This window comes from Schistocerca americana, chromosome 1 (genome assembly GCF_021461395.2).
Source record: "Schistocerca americana isolate TAMUIC-IGC-003095 chromosome 1, iqSchAmer2.1, whole genome shotgun sequence".
NCBI classification, from domain to species: Eukaryota; Metazoa; Arthropoda; class Insecta; order Orthoptera; family Acrididae; genus Schistocerca; species Schistocerca americana.
Window position 1 is genome coordinate 690,378,556 of NC_060119.1, and position 26,689 is coordinate 690,405,244.

A 26,689-nucleotide genomic window follows, 5' to 3' on the forward strand; every position below is an offset into this window, starting at 1 on the left:
GTAGCGCTGGGAACGTTCGTAGATAACTGTCCCAGTGCACCTGATACTAAGCTTCTCCATTTTTGATCCTGTTTGTAGCTGTAGTTCAGCGGCTGCAGAATATTTCAACAAAGATAAAACGTCAGTCGTCAGCTGCGCAAGAAAACATTTATCTTGTTCACTTTCCCGGTTTCGACAGTTTAAACAGTCATTTCAGAGCGAAATCGTCACAAATTACTGGAACGCCAACGCCAGAATAGGAATCGGACGGTAGTGTCCAACAAAGCATTGGCAAAAAATACGTATAAAAGCAAACATATTAAAACAGCTGTATAAAGATCAAACAGCAAAAGAAAACAGGTTTGTTCAAACAAATGTAAAATAGTCAAGCTTAAGAGTCACAGCATACCTTTGCTACAGAATGAATAAAATAGAGTGACATATATTTTTAGCGATGTCACTCTATTTTATTGATTCTGTAGCAAAGGTATGTTGTGGATCTATTCTTTTAATCAGTTCATTTTTAGCAAGATAGACGCAACGGGCCTTGACAACCATGTCACGAATATATGAGTTTTTCGATGAGGAGAGTACAATAAACAGAATGTAACGTCTTGAGTACTGTCAACGGTTCGTAATAATTATAATTCATGAAGTTAAATGCTTCCATGTATTAAAACATATATTTTTAAAAACGCGTTCCACTGACTAGCGATATCTGTGGCCATGTGACATAGACTGTGAAGTTGACAGTGAAAAGAATATTGCTCGTGCACGTGTTTTGGCGACCACTTATGTGAGGAACAGAGTAGGAAGTGGCTGATGGGAACGATCACTTCACTGTTCTATGTAAAATACGTGTCGAGTGAAATATATTATCCAAGAAACGATGTTTGCTGTGGTAGCTGAGTGGTCAGCGCGACAGAATGTCAATCCTAAGGGCCCGGGTTCGATTCCCGGCTGGGTCGGAGATTTTCTCCGCTTAGAGACTGGGTGTTGTGTTATCCTAATCATCATCATTTCATCCCCATCGACGCGCAAGTCGCCGAAGTGGCGTAAAATCAAAAGACTTGCACTCAGCAAACGATCTACCAGACGGGAGACCCTAGTCACACTACATTTACATTTAACTAGTACGTTAAAATGGAACCCTGAAAACCCCAGCAATGGATAACTCTCGAACTGGAGTCGAGAATAAAAGCAGCGAAGAAATGTGGTGTGTCGGTACTATACATTCAAAGGTTGACTAAGCTGAACGAGAAGCAGGAAACCTGCAGCAGCGACGCTGAAAAAGCCAGAAAGTGGAAGAAGTATGGTACTCACTGGGCGAGACTATCGGTAGCACGTAGAGTTCAGAAAAACTTGGTTCGTAAAAGATACTTAAGAGTTTTCGTTGATGTTGCTTTTATTGAAACGTTCCCTTAAAAAAATTATGAATCACTGTGCTGGTAAACTTCTTACGTTATTTGATTTTCAAACAGCTGAACAAAACTGAACGTACTCAGACATAACCTATACCTTTCGTGAATCACTTACCTCACAAAAATCTTTGTTACTCGAACTACTGCAATACAGCGAGCGTCAATACTGCCAGCTGAATAAAAGATTCTAATTACGGAAGGCACTAACTACTGATAGCCATACTCAGCAAATGAAAGGTTTTGATAGAGAACAAACAATGTATTTAACTTAATAATGTTCAAAAGTCATCATATATATATCAGTTCATGACATCCAGTCTTACAAATTTCCTTTTTCTGGCGGACACACGTCCAGATCGTCCGCTCTCAAAACTCTGCCATCTCTCTCCTTACATCCACCGCTGCTGGCGGCTTACCTCCAACTGCGCAACGCTACGCGCTGTTCACATGCAACTGCCCAATACTACAATAGCAAATATTACAACAATGCTAACCAGTCACAGACTGCACAGCACAGTCAGTGATTTTCATACAGAGCGCTACGTGGCGTTACCAACATAAAAACCTGAACAGCCTACTTACATTATTAATATGTTAAATGTGATCACAAAGCAATTAATAAGAAGTAACGTTTACTGTCGAGTAAACGTTATTTTTTGTATTTAATTGTTAGTAGTCTTTTGTTAAGTACATTGGGATTATTTGCTACTTTCGAGAAAGGAGCGTCAGAGTTTGATTTTTGATATAAAACTTAACATATGTTTGTTGTTTGTGGCATTATGTTTTTGAATGGTAACGTGGTTATTGCTGTGATATCTAAATTTCGCGGGCATAAAATCTCATGCTGTGGCAATAAACCTCAAGAGGAAACTGCGAGCTCGTTGCTTCAGGAGAATGAACTTCGGTAAAAGTACGAAAAATGAATTACTTTCATCGTGGTTATTTTTAATTCTCGTCCATGTCGTGTGTGTTAATGGCAACATACAAAATTTTGGTTTTCTGGTTATTCTGGGGTTGGATACACAATTGAGCGGTATTTTGTATAGATTCATCTGTGAAATTTGGGTCGGTGACTTATGTGCATGTATTGTTTGTGAATTCGATGGGGTCCTTTTATCTGGAGTCGAAATAAATTTCGAGAGCACTGTAATTGTGATAATGGTAACTCGTGTTACTAGACCTGGAGCCCCACCCGCGAGGAGCCCGGCCGCCTGGTCCAAGTGTTTTTAATTGATCCCTCTGCTGTGGAGCCGGACACTGTAATTGTATGTATAATAGATAGAGCTGCGGGAAATCTGAATTTAAGGCACGAAAATGATCTCTCTGGTCTATGTAGTGTGGGCAATGGAATCTTCGACGAAAATGAAACAAAGAAGACGATAGAATGGAGATGGGAAACCAACAGATCACGCAATTCTTAATGAATGTGGAGAAGAGATTAAATGATAGCATGGAAAAATTATGGTAAGAATACGGTAAGAGTTTCATGGGGTCTTTGACATATAGGATAGGACGTCATAAGGGTTAAACGTGGAGGGTGACAAAAGATACTGCGCGTTAAATAAAAAATCTGGAAAAGTGGAAGGGAAACTTGTTATCTGGAAGAATCAGAAACGGAATTAAAAGAGAAATAAAAAGTAATACGTATTCTAAAATAGCGTGCTTTAAATCAGAAATAGACCATAAAGTTGCCAAGGTGGAAAAGATAAAGTGTGGGGCTGTAGGTTCCAATATTAATTAAATTGAATCTATTTTATGGTAGGAGGTACCTAGGACTGTGAAGATAGTGGTAGAAAATAATCAGTCATTAGAAAGAGACGTGGCAAATGTACTTACAAAATTGGTTGTGAATAAAAAAAAATGCGAGAGTAGTTGAGAAACAAATTAAAACAGTGTTCTATACTTCAGTTGGATGAGAACTGAAATGTGCCACGGATGAAATGAGTGGGTACGAAGATGAGATAATACTAAAGAGGGGGGGGGGATGAAGACTTTAGAGAAGAAGGGGTTAAGAGAAGTCATCCAAGGAACAGAGAGAGTGGAAAGATTGCCGGTTTGGGTGAGTGGGTAGGAGCTATTACTCGTAGGTACAAGCAAGGTGGGGATGCTGAAGTGAGATAATAGGGTGTTGGTTACAGGTTGTAATCAAGTACTCACACTTCGATCAGTCTATCACTCTGGCGCTTCGCGTGGTCACCTTTTCCTTATTAGAACTTGACAGTCGCCTTCTTGTAGCTTTCTTGATGCAGTGGACCTGCTATGCAGTGCCATTACTTCTGTCCATATGACTTCCTCTCCATTTGCAGAGTGTCGAGTGCTGTAAGAGAGCTCAGATCTATGCCAGCTGGTTACGAAATGACGTAAACAATGTATCGGAAACTCTTCCGTATTTTACGTTCACTTTTTCTCCACAGACAGCTTCAATGACAACTTCGAAAGTTCAGATCTCAGATAATGACAACGTACGTACATCTTGCTTTGACATTAACCAACGGCTGAGGCATTCTAGTAACTATTCATAATTTGTTTCCTTCATTGACGTTCTTGGGCTCCTTTTTGATCCGTGTCCTCCAAGGCACCGCCAAGCCGCTACGTCTCAGAAAGCAAATACTGCGCCACAGCAGGTAGAGTGTTTTATTCGCCATCGCACCTTGCCAATGTCCGGAGTTGACGTTATTACGGTTCATCTGCACAGATTTAAAACAAGAGTACGTACAGTGTAACGTTCTCCACTTATAACTACTCGAAATACGTTTCACACTTTCACGGACTCCTTACGTCGACCTCGGCGGATTATAGTGGAACATGTTACTTTGAGAAATCTCGTATTACACTACAGATTCCTCCCATTTAGATGAAAGATACCGTGAAAGACGACTTACATAACTAATTACAATCCTTCTATAATCTACAAGTTTAATTAAATGTTTATTATTGTTATTAGACTTAATGTATCACACAAATAAAAGAAAAGTGTCTCATTACATTTGGTGTAGCAGTTATTTCAATTGACAGATATTTTATTTACAATAGTACACTTCGTAGTATTCATTTCCATGTTAAATAACCAGTATTATCTAATTCTGTATCGTTGAGGAAAAGTTATCACGTTCTTTTTATATTCTCTCTTAAGATTTCTGGTTCAGCTTGTTAGCGGATATTCATGTAACCCTGGGATCTTTTCATTGCTAAACAAAACAAGAAAAGAAAAAGCTCATGTAAAATATTTGTCCTGTTTTTACAGGCTCAATCATTATTTCGTTACTTCTGTTCAAAATACCTTTTTTTACTACTTTCAAATTGTTTTGTATAACAACGCAATGGTCCCCAAATTTATTGAGTTAGAAAAGGAACAAGTTGCTGAAGAGGGTGGGAAAGGTAACAAGTCGTTACAAGAGGCAGTGAAATCTCCTGGCCACCTCGATCGCCTGCTCTCTCTCTCTCTCTCTCTCGAGATTTTCACCTGTGGGCAAACTGAGGGCTCGGTGCACTTCAATAATCCTCCTAACTGGGAGAGCTAAGAAGAACAATGAAAACGCTGTTTGTTGCTGTCCCTCAGGTGGAGTTGCTGTCTTACAGTCAGATAAATTGAGCATGCAGCTGCATCGACGTCAACGGTGCCGTTTCTAGAATCTTCTGTGATGTTCATTAACCTTCCATACTACATCGCTTTGCTATGCTTAATTATTGCTCCTATCCAATAACTTACTAGCGTAATAAGCCATTCTATGCACCACCATTTACAAAAGGGTAAAGCCAATATTTTACTTTTTTAAGTTTTTAAAAATAAATGTTAAAAACTGTATCACTACACTTTAATGAGTGTAGGCACATATTCTGTCGAAGTGGCTATTCTTCTCGCGGATGAAGTCATATGTGAAAACACAAAGAAGAGATTGCACTTCGCTTACAAAACCTTGACATTTAATTATTGTGCATGCGAATATATGTATAATTTTATCCTCGTTTTATCATTATGTAAACAGTTACTTAGGAAATTTGATTGATTTTAGCATGAGTATTGTTGTTCTTTTTTTATTTATAGACAGACTGACGATGACCACTGTTGGTCGAAACCGGTAACTGCACTTTGAAATACTTTTGTGACCGTCGCCGCAAAAAAGTACAAGAAGATAATCGCATATTTAAACTGATACTTCGCAAGATCAAACATTTTTCTCAGGGCGACGGCTTGGAACTGTGTCGAAGGCTTTTCAGAAGTTCACTATTTAGTCTTCTGGATAACGTGAACGTAAAGAGGCACATGTAACCACGAAAAAGGAAATTACAGACTAACAAAAGTCTTACATAGTACTTACACTACTGTCAGAACGTCTCTGAACAACACATTAGTAGTATGACAAAAGATGCCACATAGTAGTTCAGACAGCAGGACGCATTTCTGACTGGCATTTTGTATCGTCTTGATAGCGCATTGCCTAGAAACGCGTTTTGTTAACAAGATATCGAACAGATTTGTACTGTCACTCATAATCAACAAAAGCAATGGTTCTAAAATAAGCATGGTTCAAAAATTTACACATAAGGATGGCGATGATAGAGTATAGTTAACGAAGCACGTGAATTATCAGGTGAATAACAACTGCAAAAAAATTACTTTTTAAGGGTTAACTCATCAAGCCAAGCTTACGTTTTGGGAGTTCAAAGGCGTCTAATACGAATTATTATTATTTTGCGGTGTGAACTCTTAAACGTCCTAAATAGGCCTGTGTTCACCTATTCAAGGTACTGGCAATACTAACTACTACTTCCCAATATTTTTATTGCTCAATGAAATTGGTCATAAGTAACATATCCGTTTTTCAACCCAAAAGCTCTGTTTTTGGAATCAGTACCATAAATAAGAAGGATCTTCATAAATATTTAAAGCACGTGTTTTGGTCCAGAAAGGAGTTCAGAAAGACACATTTTCAATAATTTGCCAGCAGCTGTAAAAAGTTCAACTATTACTAAAATTCATTTTAAGAGGAGCCTAAAGGATTTATCGGTGGCCAATTACTTTTGTTCTACTGCGAATTTCTTAGTATAATCGATTGATGTACGTGTAGTTAAGAAAATCAAATAACGTGAGTTTCACGTAAAATCTTACTTCTTCCCGTCCACAGTGCAGCAATGTGATCAATGTAAATAAATGTAGTAAAGTGATTTTCTGTTGGATGATACGTGGCTCCAATAGCCTATGTATTATCAAATGTACCTCAGTATAATGTATATTTATATGCATTGTGATACGTTTGTTATTATCTCTTATATTAGAACACATTTAAGATATTTTGAATTATTCTACGTCTATGAGGACAATTTCACTTTTGGTCTGTGGAAAGCACATTTTCATACCTAAATTTTTTGTAAATTCTTGTGTTGTGAAATGCTCCACACATCTGAAGAACTCAGCGGCGGCGCGGTTTACGTTCGTCCATTACCTGCTCCTACCTGTGAACTCTTGCAGCACATCGCCGGTAAGAAAGTCGAGCAGAAACCTACCGTACTGCAACTCGTGCCAGGCTGCATGGAACGTAACTATTCTAAGAATCAGGAAAAGGTCTTAATTTTGAACGAAAGGAGGAAATACTGGTAAAACTTCGGTATATTCTGAAGTCATGCACAAACCCTTTCATTCACGTTAGCAAGTTTATGGTAACATATTTCCCGAAATCTGAACCGCTACTATGCACCCATTGTTCTTTAATGAAAATGCTCGATATAATATTAAGTTTATCAGTGTCTAATGCACTCAAGTTTTTAGTCACCGATTTGCTCAATATGCCACGAAGAATTACTGTCTTTTCTCTTACACAAAATTGCTTAAAAATCCGTACTTTCTATAAAACACACCGGAATAAATATACCTTCACTGTAAAACACTCTTGTAACATATAGCACAACTAAAACCGGCAAATTATAACTTCCTTCGGAGCTCATACAACGCACAACCGTACCATTGAAAGGCTCTACTCCGACTGTTTAGACTGCTGTAAGCATTCTATATCTCCAAGAGAAAAGACGCGCGAAGAATACTCTTTTCTGATTGGTCAGTGTTCTTTAAAGTCAATAGAAAAACATTATTCTTCCGCGCCAGTCCACGCTTTTCATGATTAGCCAATCAACAAATAACACACTTCCGAACTGTACCTTTTCCCGAAAGAAATGTTTAACATCCTGATGTTTGCTTATACTTTACATCATTAAGTATTTTCATTTGCACTCGAATTAGCTTTCCTTTTACCAAAAAATTACTTATCATATTATGGTACAAAATTCCCTGTCGTTTGCATTCATACTGTCTTAAAAATTTCTCACACTAGTTCGTACAGCGTTCATCAGTAGAACAACGATCTACATATTTACTTTAGACCACATTCATTCATCATTCACACTACTAAGAGCATATACATAATTATACTAACATAAATAAATAAAAAAACTTCAAGAAATAAACAGAACAGTTCACAAAAGCATTCTCTTGACCTGTGTCTTGAATGTCTCTGGGCACTACTGGACTCTGGAGATCAAAATTCTTAACTACATTATAGTTCTTTCTATTTAGTCCTGTCCGGTACTGTCCTCTAGCAAATGAAAATTGGAACTACGTATTCGAGTGAACCCGCTTCAGACCATCTGTCACTGAGCACGCATGAGACACTCCTTCGATACAAAGGCTCTAGACAGGAGCGATATAAGGCGCCACACCTTAACTCCTCACTACAGATCTATGGAACAAAAGGTGTAATTTATTCTATTCTAAAGTAATCCATAAAACATGAAGAAACGAATGCTTCGATTACGGAATGAGGCCCTCAAAAAGAAATCGAAGTAGATGGCTGCACAGAAAAACGAATCTTAGGGTTGTGACTATGAAAAGATAGAACGACCTGAGAAGACGATCGACGAAATGGACGAACGATCTCAAAACCAGCTGTTCAAATTCGATAACAGCTGATTAGAACAGGAAAACGTGCAAGCGTTTGGAGGGGTCTTTGTCCAGCGGTGGACTTACTTATCCTGTTCTTGACAATTTGCAGTATTCGCGGGGAATTCCTGATTGGGTGACATTAACAGTCGATGTTTCTTTTGTTATTTTCGTGATAAATTGTAGGCAGGAGAATATTTAAAGAATTACGATTCCATTGGGCCTATGGGGGTCTCCTAATGCATTTATCTTCTTTGTTTTCTGTATCTGCATACCTGTTAGCATATGTAATTCCTTGTTGGTTCCACAGCTGTGTAACAACCACGTGCTGACATTTACTGTAATACAAGAGCTCGTGTTGTTAGGTCCTCACGTTAAAAACAGACTACTGTCCCAGCAACAACCATTTTCAGCTCTCTGTATGCAGGATTTTGAAAGGAATTTCATGTATGTGAACTGAATCTGTACCGCCCCTTTACAATTATCTTGTAAATTAGAGCTAATCAATTTTTATTGTCGCTTGCGTGGGCACCGTGATCGCTTTAACGGAGGAATAATGTATCCTTTCGAGACACGTTTTCACTATCGACTAGTGTTGTCAGATGTTGGATTTCCAAAATATGACACGTAGTCAGTTTGAATCTCGTATGTTTGGAAATTAATGACGTTACTATCAGATATTGTCTCTGAATTGTAATATTCGACGAATGGCTGAGCGGTTTTAGGCGCTTCAGTCTGGAACCGCACGACCGCTACGGTCGCAGGTTCGAATCCTGCCTCGGGCATGGATGTGTGTGATGTCCTTAGGTTAGTTAGGTTTAAGTAGTTCTAAGTTCTAGGGGACTGATGACCTTAGATGTTAAGTCCCATAGTGCTCAGAGCCATTTATTCGACGAACTTGTATAGTTTTTTGATAGTGAAAGCCCCATTCCCCATTATTTAACGGAACGTTAGTTACTAGATCTAAGTCTAGCTGTTCATAAAATGTCTCTTATATCAGCACTTGTACGACAGCATTAATTCCAATGTAAAGCCTTAGTTAATTGGGGTCTCTTCCCTGGTGCATGTACAACTTTTGAGGCAATCACTCAGTAAAATGAAAGAGCGAAAGAGAGAATTGATAATCTAAGATTTTTCCACTTGCAGTAGTTGAGGACCGCTTTTGTGAATTCTGACGACAGACAGTATAAGTCATGTCGTGTTTCGGCATCTTGGAGCAGCACTCTAGTAAATATTTTATTGTTGCTGATGAAAGACTTTTTTGTGTAGTGTGCTACGTAAAGTCCTACCTTACCAGACATGGCTGTACCAGAACCGAGTCTAATTCGTGAGCTTGGCTGACGACAGTTGGTCTGGTACAGGGGACAGCCTGTAAATGTGTTTTAGGTGAGTTTCCAGAACCATTTTAAGCAAGCGTGTGTTCGATTATATACCTCCACCTCAAGAACACAATGCATGACGACTCACGGTACACTGGATATGAGGCACTGTTTATCAGATAGAATTCTGCAGAACAGGGCATTTAGTGCTGGAACACTGTGAAGAGTTTTGTATTGTCGAAATACTGTTGTTTATTCTCCCATGTACAGAGAAATCGCAGGACGTCTTGCCAAATAATATGACGAAGTCATTAATCACAGAAAGGAGCTTCCATAGCTGAACTGTTTTGTGAGCATTCACACACATTCATGTGGCTCAGTCTTCATAAAGAAGTTAGGAATACTATTTTGATCCAGTAGCTAACACTCATTATCACAACATTATTTTTATTAGTTATTGAATCAAACTATGTGTTCCAGGTAATGGTGCTCACCATGTCAACTGATTGTCCATTTGTGCTGAAAGTAATGGTAGTCACCATATGTCAACTGACTTTTTCTGCCTCAATTGTGGTTGGATTGTCCATTTGTGCTCAAAGTAATGGTAGTCACCATATGTCAACTGACTGTTTCTGCCTCAATTGTGGTTGGAGTGATGGTAGTCACCACATGTCAACTGACCATCATTGTCAATGGTTCAAATGGCTCTGAGCACTATGGGACTTAACATCGATGGTCATCAGTCCCCTAGAACTAACCTAAAGACAGCACACAACACCCAGCCATCATGAGGCAGACCATCATTGTCCCAATAATATCTGGGGTAATGTTAATCACCCTGTAAAATAACCACCGTTGCACCATCCAAAAGTATCTGGGATAAACCTTATCCATCTGTAAACTGACCATCATTGCCCAGCTCACTAGTATCTGGGGCTAATTGCAATCACTCTGTGAACTGATCATCATTGTAGTATCTGGGGTAATGTTGGTCATCTGTAAACTGACCATCATTGCTCCAGAGGTAATAGTTGTCATCTGGTAAACTGACCATTACCCCATGCTGTAAGCTGACCATTGTCGTCCCAAGAATAATATCTGGGATACTGTTGGTCACCCTGTAAATTTATCATCATTACCCCACCCTGTGAAGTGACCATCATTGCCCCCCGTAAAGTGACCATCATTGGCCCACTGTAACACGATAAGGTATAAGGTAATTTATTACAATTTTGCTGTAACATGTCCATATGTAGGCAGTAATTTGTTACAGTTTTTCTAACATTGTGATGCACATGGGCATTTGCTACAGTTCTGCTGTAACATGGTGATGTATGGGACGATCTATTACCATTTAACTGTGACAATGGTGATGTATGCGGATATTTCATACAATTTTATTGTAAATTGGAGATGTAGGGAGGGGTGAAGTTTCATGTACTTACCAATGTGTGATAGCAGAAGATGACAAACATTTTGAACTGCTGGATACTCTAGCAGTAACGTATAATGCTTGGCTGACTTTGAAAGTGAGTAGCTGAAAGCATAGTAACCCTTATTTCTTACACATACAGATATGTATTACTACTGTCCACTGTGCTATTTCATTGAAGAATCACGTGGCCTTCACTGAGTGACGGGGTTGAGTATTATCAGCAGAAGATTAGAAACGTTTTGAGCTGTAAGATGGAATTAATACCCTAGTACGTGGCTCATTTTAATGTTTGGCCGATTTTGTTACCAGTTTTTGACAAAATAAGATGAGTTTTTGAAAAATAATAAAAAAAGAACTAGATGCAGGAATAACATTGTTTACTTTTGTTCAACTATCATATTATTCTTGTCAGTAACTGCACTTTAAGCTGTAAGCGGTTTGTTAGATCAGCGTTAGTGTCAATATGTGGTTTGTAATGTTATGGAGCAACTTTTTATGTATTTTGATAAAGTTAATATTTGGTACTAAGATCGAATTAAGTTCGTCGACTAATCTATAATTTGTTTCAGTAGAGCCAATAAGTGAGCCATGTGTATTTTGATAAGTAATAGAGACAATTTAGATGTGGAAATATTTAATTTGAGGGTCTGTTGTGCTTTGCAAAACTGTGGTTATCGCAAGTGTACCTTAACCTGTAAGTTTTAACACTGCCAATAAGTGAGCCAAGTGTACATTTTAAAATTTTACAGAACAATTAAGTTATGATGGTAGGGCCGTAGGTGTTTTGTACTTTTATTTTGGTGCAACATCGAATTTTAGTTCACAGTCAGAGATCTGTGGTGTATGAGATACCGAAATTTCATCCCTGTATGTAGAGGCTTGTACCCCTACTGTCGTTGACCATGTTTGCATTCGTATTCCAAGCACTATGGAAGTCTCCTTGCGTATTGCGAAAATGTGCAGCTTAGGTGTTACAGTGTGATAAACATCTTCACCACAAGATGATGGGTAGGAAACTATTGAAACGTTGCGACAAGTCGACGCCACCACTCGGCTGATAACCCGAGAAGAGTTTATCAACGTGATAAATGCTTTATCAAAATGCCTTATTTCCTCCCAAAAAGGTGCTAGGTCCTTACCATTGCCTTTGACTATGTTGTGTGTTTACATCTAATATTTTGGAGCGTTGCAGTTAGATTTCCGTATTACTTAGTAGCCTAGTTGATTGTGGAAATGCAGCCTGTAGATGTTTGAGAGAGCCTTGGTACCATAGTTCCGATTGCTAAATGTGATGGCCTTCCTCAAAAGTTTCTTTTGAGCACAATCTTCAGTAGACCTAGATCAAATGCAAATAAAAAGTAATATTAGCCAGTCAGTATCATCAATTATATTTTTCTAGTGTAGAATATGATGCTTTATTTCTTCCCCCAGGAACTGGAGCTTGTTGAAATGTTGCTTTACTGAAAAACTTCTAACTCGTCAGGTATTCATGGTTTTGTAGGAGGCTGCCAGATGCGTAAGATAGTCGAGCAAAGGAGCAGGGGTGTAATCCTTTGGTGCGTCAAGGTGTGCCAATAAGTGATCATTCAGTTAACAGCCATTTATTTGCGATAGCTTTTCAATGACTGTCTTCTTCCCAGTACTGCATAGCGGCGGTCACGGAGGCGCAGGGTAGCGTGATTGAGGCCAGTGAGGAATCTTCTGGTGTGGTCACTGGTGTAGATTGAGGTCAGCGCTGTGGATTAGTCGTACAAGGGCACGGTAGTCGGCATGTCTCTGCAGCCTGACATGACTGTGGACATCTGTCAGTGCCTCGGTGCTTACATTGAGTGTAGGTATGGTTAGGCTCAACCCCGGAAATCTACATGTCGCCATTGTCAGTTGCCGTGATGGCAAGTAGGTGGAAGACCCAACAGTGAAACAGAAGACAGCTCGAGATGCGGTCCTAGCATAAAGCTGGTAAGGCAGTACTTGTACTGCCTAGGAGTGGTGGCACAGGCATTCTGCTCCCAAGTTGAATAGCGCACATTCACGAAAGGTCAGCCTGGTCTTCATCTTTGGGTAGTTACAGGTGTCGCTGGCAGGAATGTAGCTCGCAGAGATGAAGTTCCCTCCACATCTGAACGGTTGATGACACGTGGCAGTAGACTCCTATCTGGCGGCGGCTGGTACCACTTCATCGTATTTGTCGGGTCATCGTGCAACTAGCGCAGATGGCCTTCGATCGGTATCAGTGATGCAGATGGAGCGGCCAGACTCTGAGAATGAGTGGAAGGAGGGCAAGGGTTTCACTTCTGCTGTGTCAAAAGCACGGATATCGTTCGCCATTACAATTTCTGAGCATTTGAGTTTGTTGTCTCGCCAATGTTTATCATCGTTGCAGTTGCTAATCACCAAAGGGTTGATGTGTCCTCAATTTGTTGTCTAAGAGTGCAACTACTATACAAGCTAGGTTTCAAGTGTTTGCCAGGCGCTCGGCTACTACTGGAATCTTCTGTGGACGGATAGTGATCCACAGTCATAGCATTGACTGTCAACAAAGAAACTGTATCTAATTCTTTCTGTAGTGGTTGATTGGTTCGCTCGAGCAATTTTGCGCGGCAGGAAGCCATACATCAGCGGCATCGCGACGTTCGTACAGTACGATCCCTTCCCGTTTTGAGTTAGATTTTGAGTCCCTCCAGTCGGCGCGTTACGCACTGCAGTTGATGGCGTGATGACCCCATAGTGGGGACCAAATGTGCTCCCATTTTCCGAGCTTGTCAGCATCCTTGGCTAGTGTAACGTTTAATTTCAGAAAGCGTTTTTGTACAAGGTTTGCAGTCAGAAGGTATTCTTGAGTCACCCATGGATGTAATTACTATACGTAGCCTCATTACAGAAGAGCATTGTGTCTGCTCCGCACTGTTGTCTAAATGCTGAATCACATGTTCCTGACATTCTGTCTTGTACAATCTGAGGCAATGAGTTCCCTTCTTATTTGTACTTTGCCTTTTCTGAACTTTGAGATCAGTTACGCAATCACTGTGGACTCGATGGGCACGCTCCATTTAGCGTCGTTCTAGTCGGTTTCAACATAATTTTATCCTTCACTTGATTACTACTCGGCTATGCAACAATTTGATCTTTGCATCATGAACAACATAGCCTCAAGTAAGCCTCCGATGGAAATTCCGATAATAACCATCTCATCAAAACACATTATTTTTAGTGTGGTTTGTTGTGCTAAAGTGACGGATAATGTGACATCAGTGAATACAACAGTGAAACATGACTGCATTCTAGGTCATAGATCAAAATATTATTAGAATGTGCTGTTTAGCGAGTCAATAACACTGATTACATTTTTCTAGTGCTGAACGCAATGCATTACTTCCCTCCTTCCTCCTATAAAATGGTGTTTCTCCAGGTTTATTTCTGTTCATCCTCTCTTTAGGCGTAGGGCTAAATGTCAACATTCTGATTAGCATGCTATTTTTATTTTGTACAGTTGTAAAAAAATTCAGATGTTGAAATAGCAGAATGCCAATTAATATGAGAGTTCACAGTCACGCTTTAAGCATCAAGTGTAATTTATACATTATTCTAGTAGCTGACAGCAATTCAGATACACACACAATTTAGACATAAAATAAAACAAAGGGCACTTAATTTGAGGGTTCACGATCATGTTTTAGGGATTGATGTTGATGTGTTTGTGTGTGTGTGTGTGTGTGTGTGTGTGTGTGTGCGTGCGAGCGCGTATGTGCGTGTGTGTGTGGAAATAAGATTGTGTCGCTTGAAACAAATATTTCATTTTTTCGTTGATGACGTATTTTTGCAGATAATTTAGATGTGGAAATAACTCCGTTGCACTTGGCAAGCATCATGTTTCTCATAAAACAGTTCAGATGTGGAAATAACACTGTGATACTTGGGAAGCATTATGTATTTCATAAAACAATTCAGATGTGAAAATATTTAATTTTAAGGACCATCGTCCCTTCATTTCAGGCGATCTCATATGTTTATGCGCATATGAGATAACATGGGCAGCATCTGACATAAGCATTTTTCTTAAACAGGGCCAGCATCTGACATAAGCATTTTTCTTAAACAATAAATAGGTGAAACAAATGCGTTGTCACGTATTTTGAACCTGGTACAAAACATTCAGAACTTGTGAACATGTCAGCTATATTGTGACTGGACGTTTATTATAATAGGTCGTAAAATACTGGGCTGTGACTGGCTGTTTCGTTTCAATAGTGAGTAAAATACTAGGCATTAATTGATGGAGTTGAGGGGGGGTAGGGAAGGGAGGGAGAAGGGGGAGGAGATAGGGAGAAGCACGATAATATCATAGAAAGTGGATGTGAATTGTCACATGATGACGACAATGATGATGATGAAGAAGGTGATGATGCCGTAGATAAAAGGGGGTGTGGCTTGTGATGTGAAGCTTTTATCTCCAAAACGTACCCAACTCACGCTATGACCTGGACACTTCAAGGTCAATGAAGTGGAAAGTGTTCCACATGGTGTAGCTATACTATGTAAGTATGACCACAAAAATTGTTAATTGTAATTTCCAAATACTGTTTTCAGTTTAAAACTACTTTTTTTGATATGTGTATTCTTCTTCTAACACTGTCCCATGTCTTTGCGGGATCCACAAGTTAATCATAAATTTTCAGTGTTAGTGAAATAGGGTGACCAGGTAGCATTCCTGTCGCCATACCTTCCGTCCAGGGCGGAATTTGTGTACTCTAGATGACTGCATCTAGTGTTATCCTATGTGAAAGTGTGAAATGTTTGCATATCACGTAACTGATGCAGGATATGGATACCAACCCGGTATTTACATAGTCGAATGTGCAAAACCAGCACACTAGCTCCCGTCTTTAATCCGTCAGGCATATTCCCAGGACTGACGTGCATTCCCATATCCTGGACGCGACGCGCTGACATACTTGGTTATCTGGATGGTTCTTCCTGATATCAGTATTAATGTTAAGTTGAAAGTAAACAACAATAATACTTTCATTACTTGTAAATAAAGTTTTCATTTCTTAACAAAACCTGTGTATAAATCAACAATGACTGATCTTTCATTAAAATAAATAATAGTAGTTTCTTATTTCATGTTGTCGCTTAGCATCGGTACTACCCAGACGATCTATTGGAATACCGGTATATCGATACTTAAAAAGATTTTGCTATCATCGCTATTTTTCACGTTGCTGGAGAGTTTTTAGGTGATTCAAAGCGTTGTAAAAATAGTTGTTTGAAAGGCTGTTAACCTAAGTTGTTTCTAATCCAACCTATTGAAAGACATTTAAAACGAGTAAACCATATTTTTTTTGAAGGATCTAGTGTCACTTCTTGTTGACTGGAAGGACTTCTCATATTTACAACAGCAAGTTAGTATACCATCTAAAGTCAATGTTTTACCTGTAAGTACGGTGCAACGTTAACACTACATCTTGTTTAACACTTTGGTTCGCGTGAGATGGCGTAGCAGTAGGAAAGACAGTAGGTTTACGTTCAGGAGAAATAGCGTTTATAGTCGAGCCTGACCATTCTGAATTATTTTTCGTCGTTTGCACAAACATTTTAAGCCTAAGGTCGGGATGGTTTCTTCTGAAAGGCTGCAGCATATGTGCTTCCCTTCACTGGCCCAGTCCAACCAACACTGTGTTCTGTCTCTAATGATCTTTTCGCCGGCGGCACTTAACACGCTAATCTTCCTTCCTTATTTCGAGGCGTTGTATGTTTCTGATGGAAACAAATCAGTAAGTCAACACAATCGCCTGCCTTCATTCGCTAGTGTCGCATATGCTTACCAAAACAGTTTTAATTTATGTTTGCGTATAACATGTGGTGTTCATCCACAATCATCTTTTGGACACTTATGTAAAAGACTACGATTTTTTCTTATGAAATTTCTTGTAAATGGTCCATCGAAAATCAAATGAATAACGTCAACAATTGCAAGAGTATTTTTTTAAACGAATTATCTTGAAATGTGATATTGGTTCGAAAACGGCAAATTAATGTATGATAAAAATTTTATGTCGGCTGCCAGTACATACTGGATAAGAAGACATTACGTTAGGATACAAAAGGAAAGTGTCTAGTTTCGACAATTCTTCACAATACATTATCTTTATTTGGGAATATCTATCGTACAAAATGTGAAAGATAGCATAAACATTTGCGTTTGATGTTTATAATGGCGAATTAATTTATATGTAAATGGACAGTGCGTACTATCTACATAAATGAGTTACGTTGCTAGGTACTAAAGTGAATCATTTTAAACAATTACGATACGTAGAGAAAATAATGTATGGGACATGAAACAAATTATTCTTCGTGGTGTGTGGTACGGATGCAGACGAAAGTGAGTTGCTGTTAAACGCTACGCCTCGCGCTGAGCCGTGCACGCGTCAGAACAGCCTGTAGATGGGCCTGAGGGCGCGGTAGAAGGAGCGCAGGTAGCGGTCGGCGTTGAAGTACCGGGACCCTCCGCCTCCTCCGCCCCCACCGTGGTCGCCCAGCAGGCCGCCGAGGAGGCCACCGTGGAACAGGCCTCCGTCCCCCGTGTTGCAATCGTCGTTGCTGGCGGCGGGGTCGCCGTAGTCCCCCGGGCCCTCGTCCACGTCGTCCCCGTCGTCGCCGCCGCCGCCCCCGTCACCGTGACCACCGCCCCCGTAGCCGCCTCCGCCGCTGTTCACGTTGTTGTACACCACCACGAACGTGCGGCCCTCCTGCAAATAAGCAGGCAACTTGATCCAGAAGCACCGAAATTATTATCATTTCCACGGCTACTGGATGAGGAGCGCTGTAGTCCGATCTGAAGTACGAGGGGCGATCAACAAGTAATGCAAAACATGTTTTTTCTGAAAGATGGATGGTTTCCACAGCATCCAAATATACCATATTAGTCCCTACTCTTTCGGCTGTAACACCCTGTTTTTAAACATAATCTCTGTTCTCTGGGACGGCCTTACGCCACCTTACTTGGGGGGACCTTTATGCCCGCATGGTACCATTCTAGTGGTTGACAAGCTGCGACATCGTCGCGAAAAAAACACAGTGACCCGTATATGTGACATAAAACAAATCGCTAAAGGACTGCATCAATCAGATAATGTAGATCATCCACTGTTATGGAATTTTATCATTCTTTGCTTGCAACGAAGTACCGCAGGGTATGAGGGGCCCTCTGCCAGTCACGTTCCTCCAACCACTTCCCGCCTGTGCGGAATTCTAGAGTTAGCGCTAACAGAGGGCGCTGGTTATGTGCAGAACTATATTTCCTTTCATTTGTGGCTCCTTTAGCGATTTGTTTTATACTGTTCAATATTACCCGGTGCAATATCAACGGTGTTTAATATTTATGTCATTGCCTAGAATATTGGCACTAGAGCATATGGCAACCACTGTTTTTTAACTCTTCGTCTTTTTAACAATATTACTTTTGCCGTGTTCTTCTTTTTATTGCTTTTCATTACTGTAACACTTTTAATACTTTATAAGCTTATTACAGACTTTAACTATTGTATCCCCCTTTTATTTTCGCTGTTTCAATTAATCATTGAAAACTGGTGCATGCTGACATTAGCGACATCTGGTCAACTTACTACACAAACATCTTGTGGCTACTATACGGCAGCTTGTTTTAAACAGTAGTTTTACTGACAACATGACTCGTGCATGTGATGTGATTTATATGTATTTGACGATGCTGGTGCTGATTCCGCATTTAACAGTTGACTATGCCACTATGGCTGCAGTGCATTAGAACTTTGTTTTTATGAGACAGGTATGCCTCTTCACATTTAAAGCGCACAAATGTAAATTTTGTCAGTACTACTTTTCAATATGCTCTATGTATTGTTCTTAAGCTGTACACAGTTTGCGAGTGTATTTATATTTTTTCCCATTTTTGCTGCAGATCTGATGATGGTCATTAAAGACCGAAACCGGTAATATGTTAAACAGAAAAGATTGTGACCATAGACGTAAATTAAAGGAAACTAGTGGTTAACGTCAGAGCCTACATCTTGCTGCATCAATAACCTTCCCATCGTCCATGTTCTGCTGCCCGTGGAGTGCACCCTTCACTGGACCAAACAGATAGGAGTCGGAAGGTGCGATATCTGGGCTGTAGCGAGGATGAAGAAGAACAGACCACTAAAGTTTTGTGAACTCCTCCTATGGTACGCAGAGCTGTGTCAGTCAATAAAGAACTTCAGTTTTACAGGGAATTGTTTGATTGTGATCCGTCGATCACCTCGAATGAGAGTGTCCGCACGTCCCAACGTTGCAGAAGTCACAGCTTTGTGCGGCTGTCGGCGCGTGGGCGATCAGACATGTTTGCGTGACCTCGTTGCGAGGATTACAGACGCCTCGCCCAACGATACACTGTGCTTTTGTTCATTGCCAGGTCTCCGTAGACATTCTGCATGCCCTATGAACTCCTGCTATGCTCTGGATTTCGCCGAAAAGAAAGTCAGCGACAGCTCTCTGCTTGGAACGCACCTCCATTACAGACGGCATTTTGGAGCTTACGTATAGCGCCGCCTCCTATCGGAACTTTGGGAAACTATAGGAGCTGAAGCGAGTATATTGCACGATGATCCACAAAACATTTCGCATTTTTTCAGCGAAAACTGTCCGAAAAAAAGTGTTGCATAACTTATTGAATGCCCCTCGTAGTTGACATTTGACAGTTGGAGGGCTGGGAAGCTCCTGTTACCAGTGGATCACTGAGAGATTGGTACTGTCAGCTTCTACCTAGTGTGTTGCCATTTGGCTGTATACAAACTCTTTCACTTACCACGTCAAGTACGGAACTTCTCCGGACGCGAAAATTTCGCCTTTTGTTTTACTGGCAGATTAAAAGGTTGTGCGGACCGTGATTCGAACTCGGGACCTTTGCAAAAGGCAAAGGTTCTGAGTTCGAGTCTCAGCACGGCACACAATTTTAATTTTCCAGGATGTTTCATATCAGCGCACACTCCGCTTCAGTGTGAAAATTTCATTCATGTTTTTAACATTATAGAGATCTACACCATATCCAAACTTGAAAATTTTTACGGTATTTCTTGTAGGAGTTAGACACTTTAAATTTCGTTGACAAAATTTCAAAGAACGCTGTTTTCCGAAGCTTATGCATATCAGACGTAATGTAATGCACTACTTTACAAAATGCATGGCCGAGCAAGATAATTCAGCAATCAACGAAATGCGAAATCACTCAGTTCCATAGCTTTCGAGACATGGCGTGATAAGTTTTAAGCTATTTTCCGAACCGTAAAATACTATCCGTTAAAAAAAAATTAACCCACCTCTTGCCCCAATTAAAATGTGGAGCAAACTTCCATCGTTCTTAAAGATGCTGTAGAGATCTAAGCTCTACATCAATTTTAGACTTTTGCGAGATTTTTGTAGGAGACAGAGAGTTGAATTATGACAGCGGAGAGTAGAGCGCTCTAGTGGCTGGCTGCAGGGAGTACTTGTCGCGACGACGTCTTTCATGTTAAAGGAACAATTTCGTCGACACTCTTTTTCCCATTGGGACTTTTCACTGATGAGCCAAAACATTACGACCACTACCCACCGCGAGGATGAATACCTCCTGGTGGCGTTGCCGGCGCGTGTACAATAAGGGAAAAATGTAAGCGGAAGTGAGACGAATGGGCAGTCAATATGGAAAATATACAGCCGAAAAATGCGGAAATCCACTAAAATGAGCGGTTTTGACAGAGGCACTGCTGCTGGAAATGAGAATCTCTGAAACGGCGAAGCTTGTCGCGTACTACTGTCGTGAGCACCCGTGGAAAGTGGTATAAGGATGATGAAATAATGAGTATGCTGCATAGTATTTGACTACCACGTCTCATCACAAAGCATAGAGATCGGAGGATTCCCACTGTGTAATCCAGGGTAGGCAGCGATCTGTGGCAGATCTGACGGCACAGTACAAAGCTGGTGCAGGGAAAGATGTTCCGGAGCACACCGTTCAAATGGCATTGTTGAACATGGAGTTACACATCACACGACCCCTGCGTGTTCCTGTGTTGAACCGACGATATCGTCAGGTATGACTGCAGAGGGCACAGCTTCACTGAGTTTTCACAGTGGATCAATAGAACCGTGTCGCCCGTCGAATGAATCGCATTTCTTATTACGTAAGGTCGATGGTTGGGTCCTTACACGTTGTCATCCAGGCGAATGGCTTCGCGAAACATGCACCGCGCCACAGATGCGGACCGCTGAGAACAGAATTATGCTATGGGGTGCACTGAGTTGCGCTTCCATGGGATCTGCGGTGGTAGTCGAAGGCATTATGGCAGCAGTGAACTACGTTAGCATTGTTGCCGATCGCTTGTATTGCTTGATACTTGAAGCCTCCCCATTCTGCGATGACATCTTCCAGCAGGATAACTGTCCGTGTTAAAAGGTCAGAATCGTGATACAGTGGTTCGAGGGGCATTATAGCGAACTAATATTGGCCAGCAAATGTACCTGATCCGAACCGGTTGGAACACGTATGCGGTGCCAGCTGCCTGCCCGTAAACCATCATTACGTAATTTGTGGGAACCGCTTAACCTGCGCGTAGACATCTGGTGGAACATACTTCTGGAATGCTGTCATGGACTTGTAGAATCCATGCTAAGCAGTATCTCTGTTGTATTGTGTTTGAAAAGTGCAACAACACGCTATTAAACAGGTGGTCATAATATTTTTGTTCATCGGTGTATAGTAATGTTCTTTGGCTTCGTTGATAATCGACTACTCCCACGAAATAACTTATGAGATTATCCGGAGTTATATGTACTTGGTGATGAAATGATATTTCACGAGGCAAAGTGCACACGTTAACAGGTGAGAGTATGGACGATTATGATGGCTATTCGGAAAGTAAGGTCCGATCGGTCGCGAAATGGAAACCACTGCAAAAATCGAAAATGTTTTATTTGCAACAGTTAGCTACATCTTCCAGCTACTTCCCTACATAATCGACGTTCCGACATAGGCATTTCTCTTAGTGTTGTACCAACTTTCCAATACCCTCGCCAAGGGAGGCAGCAGCTTGTGCTTTCTGGCTATTCTCTACGCTGGTCTACAGCTCAATGTCTGTGCATAAATTATGTCTTCATTGCCAGCGGTTCATGTGCGTAAAGATGAAACTCAGTGAGACCCAATTACGAGCTGTATTATGGGTGATCAAATACTTCCCATCGAAATCGCTGCAGGAGCTTATTCATTGTCCCTGCAGAGAGATGCCGACACTTCTGATGAAGAAGGAAACTCATGAGAGTTATGTTACGTGGACTGCTCACTGTGCGCCTCAGAACTCAAAAGAGCGACGTGACGCAATCGACAGGCATGCTAGAGACACTGTCCAACATTTCTATGCAAAGCTTCATCAGAAGCACTCGGTGCAGAGAGTGGCAACTGACCCTTAACATAGACAAATGTAATGTATTGCGAATACATAGAAAGAAGGATCCTTTATTGTATGATTATATGTCCGTCCGCTTGAGTATTCTATAAGGCAGGTATCGACTCAGGGGCAAAGACATAGCCATTTTGGAGTCGGCGCCGTCAAATCACTTCTACGCGAGGAGCTAGCGATGGGTACGCTAGACGTGCCCTGCCGCGCACCGGCTCTAGCTATGTATGACCTCTGGAAAGAGGCTTTAAGGTCCCGGACTTTCTGTCTGTTCACGAACTTCTTCATCATGCGCCATAACAGTTCCAGTATAAAGGATCCATTATTACCTTGGACTACACTGTCAGAATTCTCTCTTGACTGCATGGACTAGGATCATTATGACTGTCTCGTTCCTGTTTTAGGTTGTTCTGCCGATCTACTTCGGCACCTTACTTGCTGCCTGTACTGCCTCCACTTTAGCAACTCGTGCTGCCGCTGTTTCTCCGCTTCAGCTTGTGACTTCCAAAGCTTAGCAGCTCTGCGTTAACTCACCAGATGCAAGTTTTTGTATGGTGACCGACATAAAATCCACCTCCAGCGATCGCTGGCGTCCAGTTACATTGTCTCCCACTAGTCGCCTTGCCGTAGCACCGTGCTGGCGTGACTGTTCTGCTGCAGAGCGCCCACCGCATCGGTCATAATTCAGTGGCGACAAATTTCTCTCCTACGTCTGCCCACTTCTGCAATTTGTCCTGTAACGCGACCCGCCTTCCGACGTGATTCCCAATCACACGCAGGCGCGGTTCGGTACGAGGGAGGATAACTGTTTACTGCTCCTGCTGTCCCCTCCCCCCTACAATACATTATTATTATCATTCTCTTAAAATATTTGACTTTTTCTTTCTTACATAACTTCTGTTGCAATTTAGATACATGCTACATGCATCGTTCGAAAAGGATTTGTCCAGGATTTTGAGATATACGCAGTGTTCAAAAAGTCTCTCCGCAGTGCCGTTTGATTGTTAGTCGCGCGTGCCGTATGGTTGTTCGCCTACCTGGGCTACTTCCCTTCAAGTGGACTCTCCCAACATTCCACTGTTTCGTTTATCTCAAAATGGTTCAAATGGCTCTGAGCACTATGGGACTCAACTGCTGAGGTCATTAGTCCCCTAGAACTTAGAACTAGTTAAACCTAACTAACCTAAGGACATCACAAACATCCATGCCCGAGGCAGGATTCGAACCTGCGACCGTAGCGGTCTTGCGGTTCCAGACTGCAGCGCCTTTAACCGCACGGCCACTTCGGCCGGCCGTTTATCTCATCCAGCGTCAGTAGTATCGTTGGTGTGTGTCGTAACGTGTTGAGGTGAACGTTTAAGTTTAGTTCCTTTGTTCGTTTGTTTCGTTTTTTGTCACTGTTAAAATGCTAATGTAGCGGGACTTTGAATTTCGCCGTGCTACACTCGTTCCCTCAGATAAAAATTATACCGTCGCAGCGGTATGAGCGCTCGACGGCAGAGAAAATACTAAAATTGTAACTCTTTTTTGTTTTTCTATCCGTTTCTTTATTGTCTCTCGAGAGCGGAAGCTTAATGCAGACGTGATCTGATTAAGACGAAAAAACTTATTAATGTGAAGACATTGTGGAAGTTGTTATGAAATTCGGAGGATGGAGAGAAGCAACTAAAATAAATTGCATTTAATATCAAGGCGGTTTTGGATACATTAGAAATTCCTGGACAATAAAACTTATTGCAAGATTTCGGAGCAGATTTTTCACGCAGAAATGAAGGAGATTTTTGAAGACCTGGACGCCGCACGAAAGAAGACATGTTAACCTGGTAAAGGATGAACTCTTATCTACGCCATTTCCCCCTGTCAGTTACATTTTGTTATTCTCTGTTCTTTTTCAATAATTTTTGTAGTGGAAATTGGTTTAACTTTTGCTCAAAAACGTCACAAGGACCATCCCAACAATAGCTTTTCCGAATCACGAAGTCCGATAGCTTTTCTGTAATACGAAGTCCGATTTGCTTTTAATTCTTTCCCTTTTTCACGGTCATTTACGATTGTAAAACCCCCTTTTATTCACCATTCCTTCCCACCATATTCAACCTTTTCTTTTATTTTCTTCTCTTTTTCTTTTTCTTTTTTATTAACCACTACACTAATCATTGAAGAACGTGTGTTTTTAGTCGAACAAGTATTCAAAGCTGGCGGTAAATACAGAGTTTCAGTTCGTCAAACTTTTCATTCAGTTTTCCCGGAAACAACAATCCCACATAACGATACTGTGCGAGATTTGATTAACAAATTTCGAAGTACGGGTTCAGTGAAAGATGCACCGAGAAGAGGTCGTCCTAGCGTTTTGTCTGAGGATAAACTACTCGATATTTCCGATAAAATATCCATGAGTTCGAAAAAGTCAGTAAGAAAACCCGCCCTGGAAATCGACGTCGGAACGGCCCACACAACTGTAAGGAAAAAATTAGAACTTTTCCCACAGAAAGTAACAGTCGTGCAAGAACTGAAAAATACTGATCATGGCAAGAGACTGCATAATTGTCAATGGTTCAAAAATTTCGTTCAACAAAATGGAAGGGATATTCTTAATGAAACGTTTTTCACTGATGAGGCGTGGTTTCACTTATCCGGGTACATGAACTCGCAAAATTATCGTAATTAGAGTACTGCAAATCCATTGTGTATTCGTGATGAACCACTTCATTCTGTGAAAACAGGAGTTTGGATTGCAATTTATAGACATCGGATTGTGGATCTCACTTTTTTCAAAGAAACAATAAACGCACAACGATACTGCAGTGATATTCTGTACCCATTCATAGGAGAACTTGTGTTAAGTGAAATACTGAACGGTTATTTTCAACAAGATGATGCAACCGCGCATACAGCTCGCGTTTCAATGTCACTGCTTGCTGATGTTTTTGGTGATCGCATAATTTCACAGGGACTTTGGCCTCCACGATCGCCTGATCTAACACCACCTGACTTTTTCTTCTGGGGTGCAGCGAAAGTAACTGTCTATAAAAACCGTCCAAAATCCACCGATGAAATGAAAACTGCAATATCCACTTTCACAGCTTCTGTTACAGAAGAAATGTTACATCTTGTGTTTGGAAACATGGTTAGACGAATTTAATTGTGTATTCAACTACAGGGGGGACGCTTTCAACACTTAATGTGAAAATTTGCAAGTAAAAATTAATATTCAGTAAATTAATAACTTGTATTTCACTGAGTTTCATATCGGTATATTCACTGCGGCATACGGCACGCGCGGCTGACAATCATACGGCACTGCAGAGAGCTTTTTTGAACACACCGTACCTATGTCATGCAGCTGGGTTAAGAATTATGATAGTAACAAACTTTCGTAACGATGGCAGTAACAAACTTTCGTAACGTTGGCATCTTCGTAATTTATACTGTATAAAATCGAAATGTGCACTCACCATTAACTATTGTTCACTACACTGAAGTGACAAAAGTCATGGGATATCTAATAATATAGTGGCGAACCTCCTTTTGCCCAGCGTAGTGCAAAAGCTTAACGTGGCATGGACTTAACCAGTCGTTGGAAGTCCCCTGCAGAAATATTGAGCCGTGCTGCCTCTACAGCCTTCCATAATTGCAAAAGTGTTGCCGGTGCATGAAGTTGTACACGACCTGACCTCTCAATTATGTCCCACAAATGTTCTATGGGAATGATGTCGGGCGATCTGAGTGACCAAATCTTTCACTCGTATGGTGAAGTATGTTCTTCAAATCACTCGCGAACAATCGTGGGCCGCTGGCATGGTGCATTGCCACCCATACAACTTCCATCGTCCTTTGGAAACATGACGCCTATAAATGGGTGCAAATGGTTTCCAAGTAGCCGAACAAACCAGAGGACCCACTGCATTCGCGTAAAAACAGCCCACACCTTTATAGAGTCACCATCAGCTTACACAGTGCTTTGTTGACCCCTTGGGTCAATGGCTTCATTAGGTCTGCACCATACTTGAACTCTACTATCAGGTCTTACCAACTGCAATCGGGACTTATCTGATCAGACCACAGTTTTCCAGTCGTCTAGGGTACAACAGATATGGATACGAGCCCAGGAGAGGCGCTGCAGACGATGTCGTGCTGTTGGCAAAGGCACTCGC

At 41.0% G+C, this 26,689-nt stretch overlaps 1 protein-coding gene across 1 annotated transcript in view; it reads right to left on the reverse strand.

Annotated features, from left to right (window-relative positions):
* Positions 1 to 17,374: 17,374 nt before the first annotated feature.
* The window catches only part of LOC124549810 (glycine-rich RNA-binding protein 10-like), an 80,468-nt gene continuing 71,153 nt past the window's right edge, over positions 17,375 to 26,689 (reverse strand). The window contains exon 3 of the mRNA XM_047125269.1: positions 17,375 to 17,837. Within this exon, the coding sequence (XP_046981225.1) occupies positions 17,517 to 17,837 (321 nt within the window). The 3' untranslated portion in view covers positions 17,375 to 17,516. The remainder of the gene's footprint in view (positions 17,838 to 26,689) is intronic.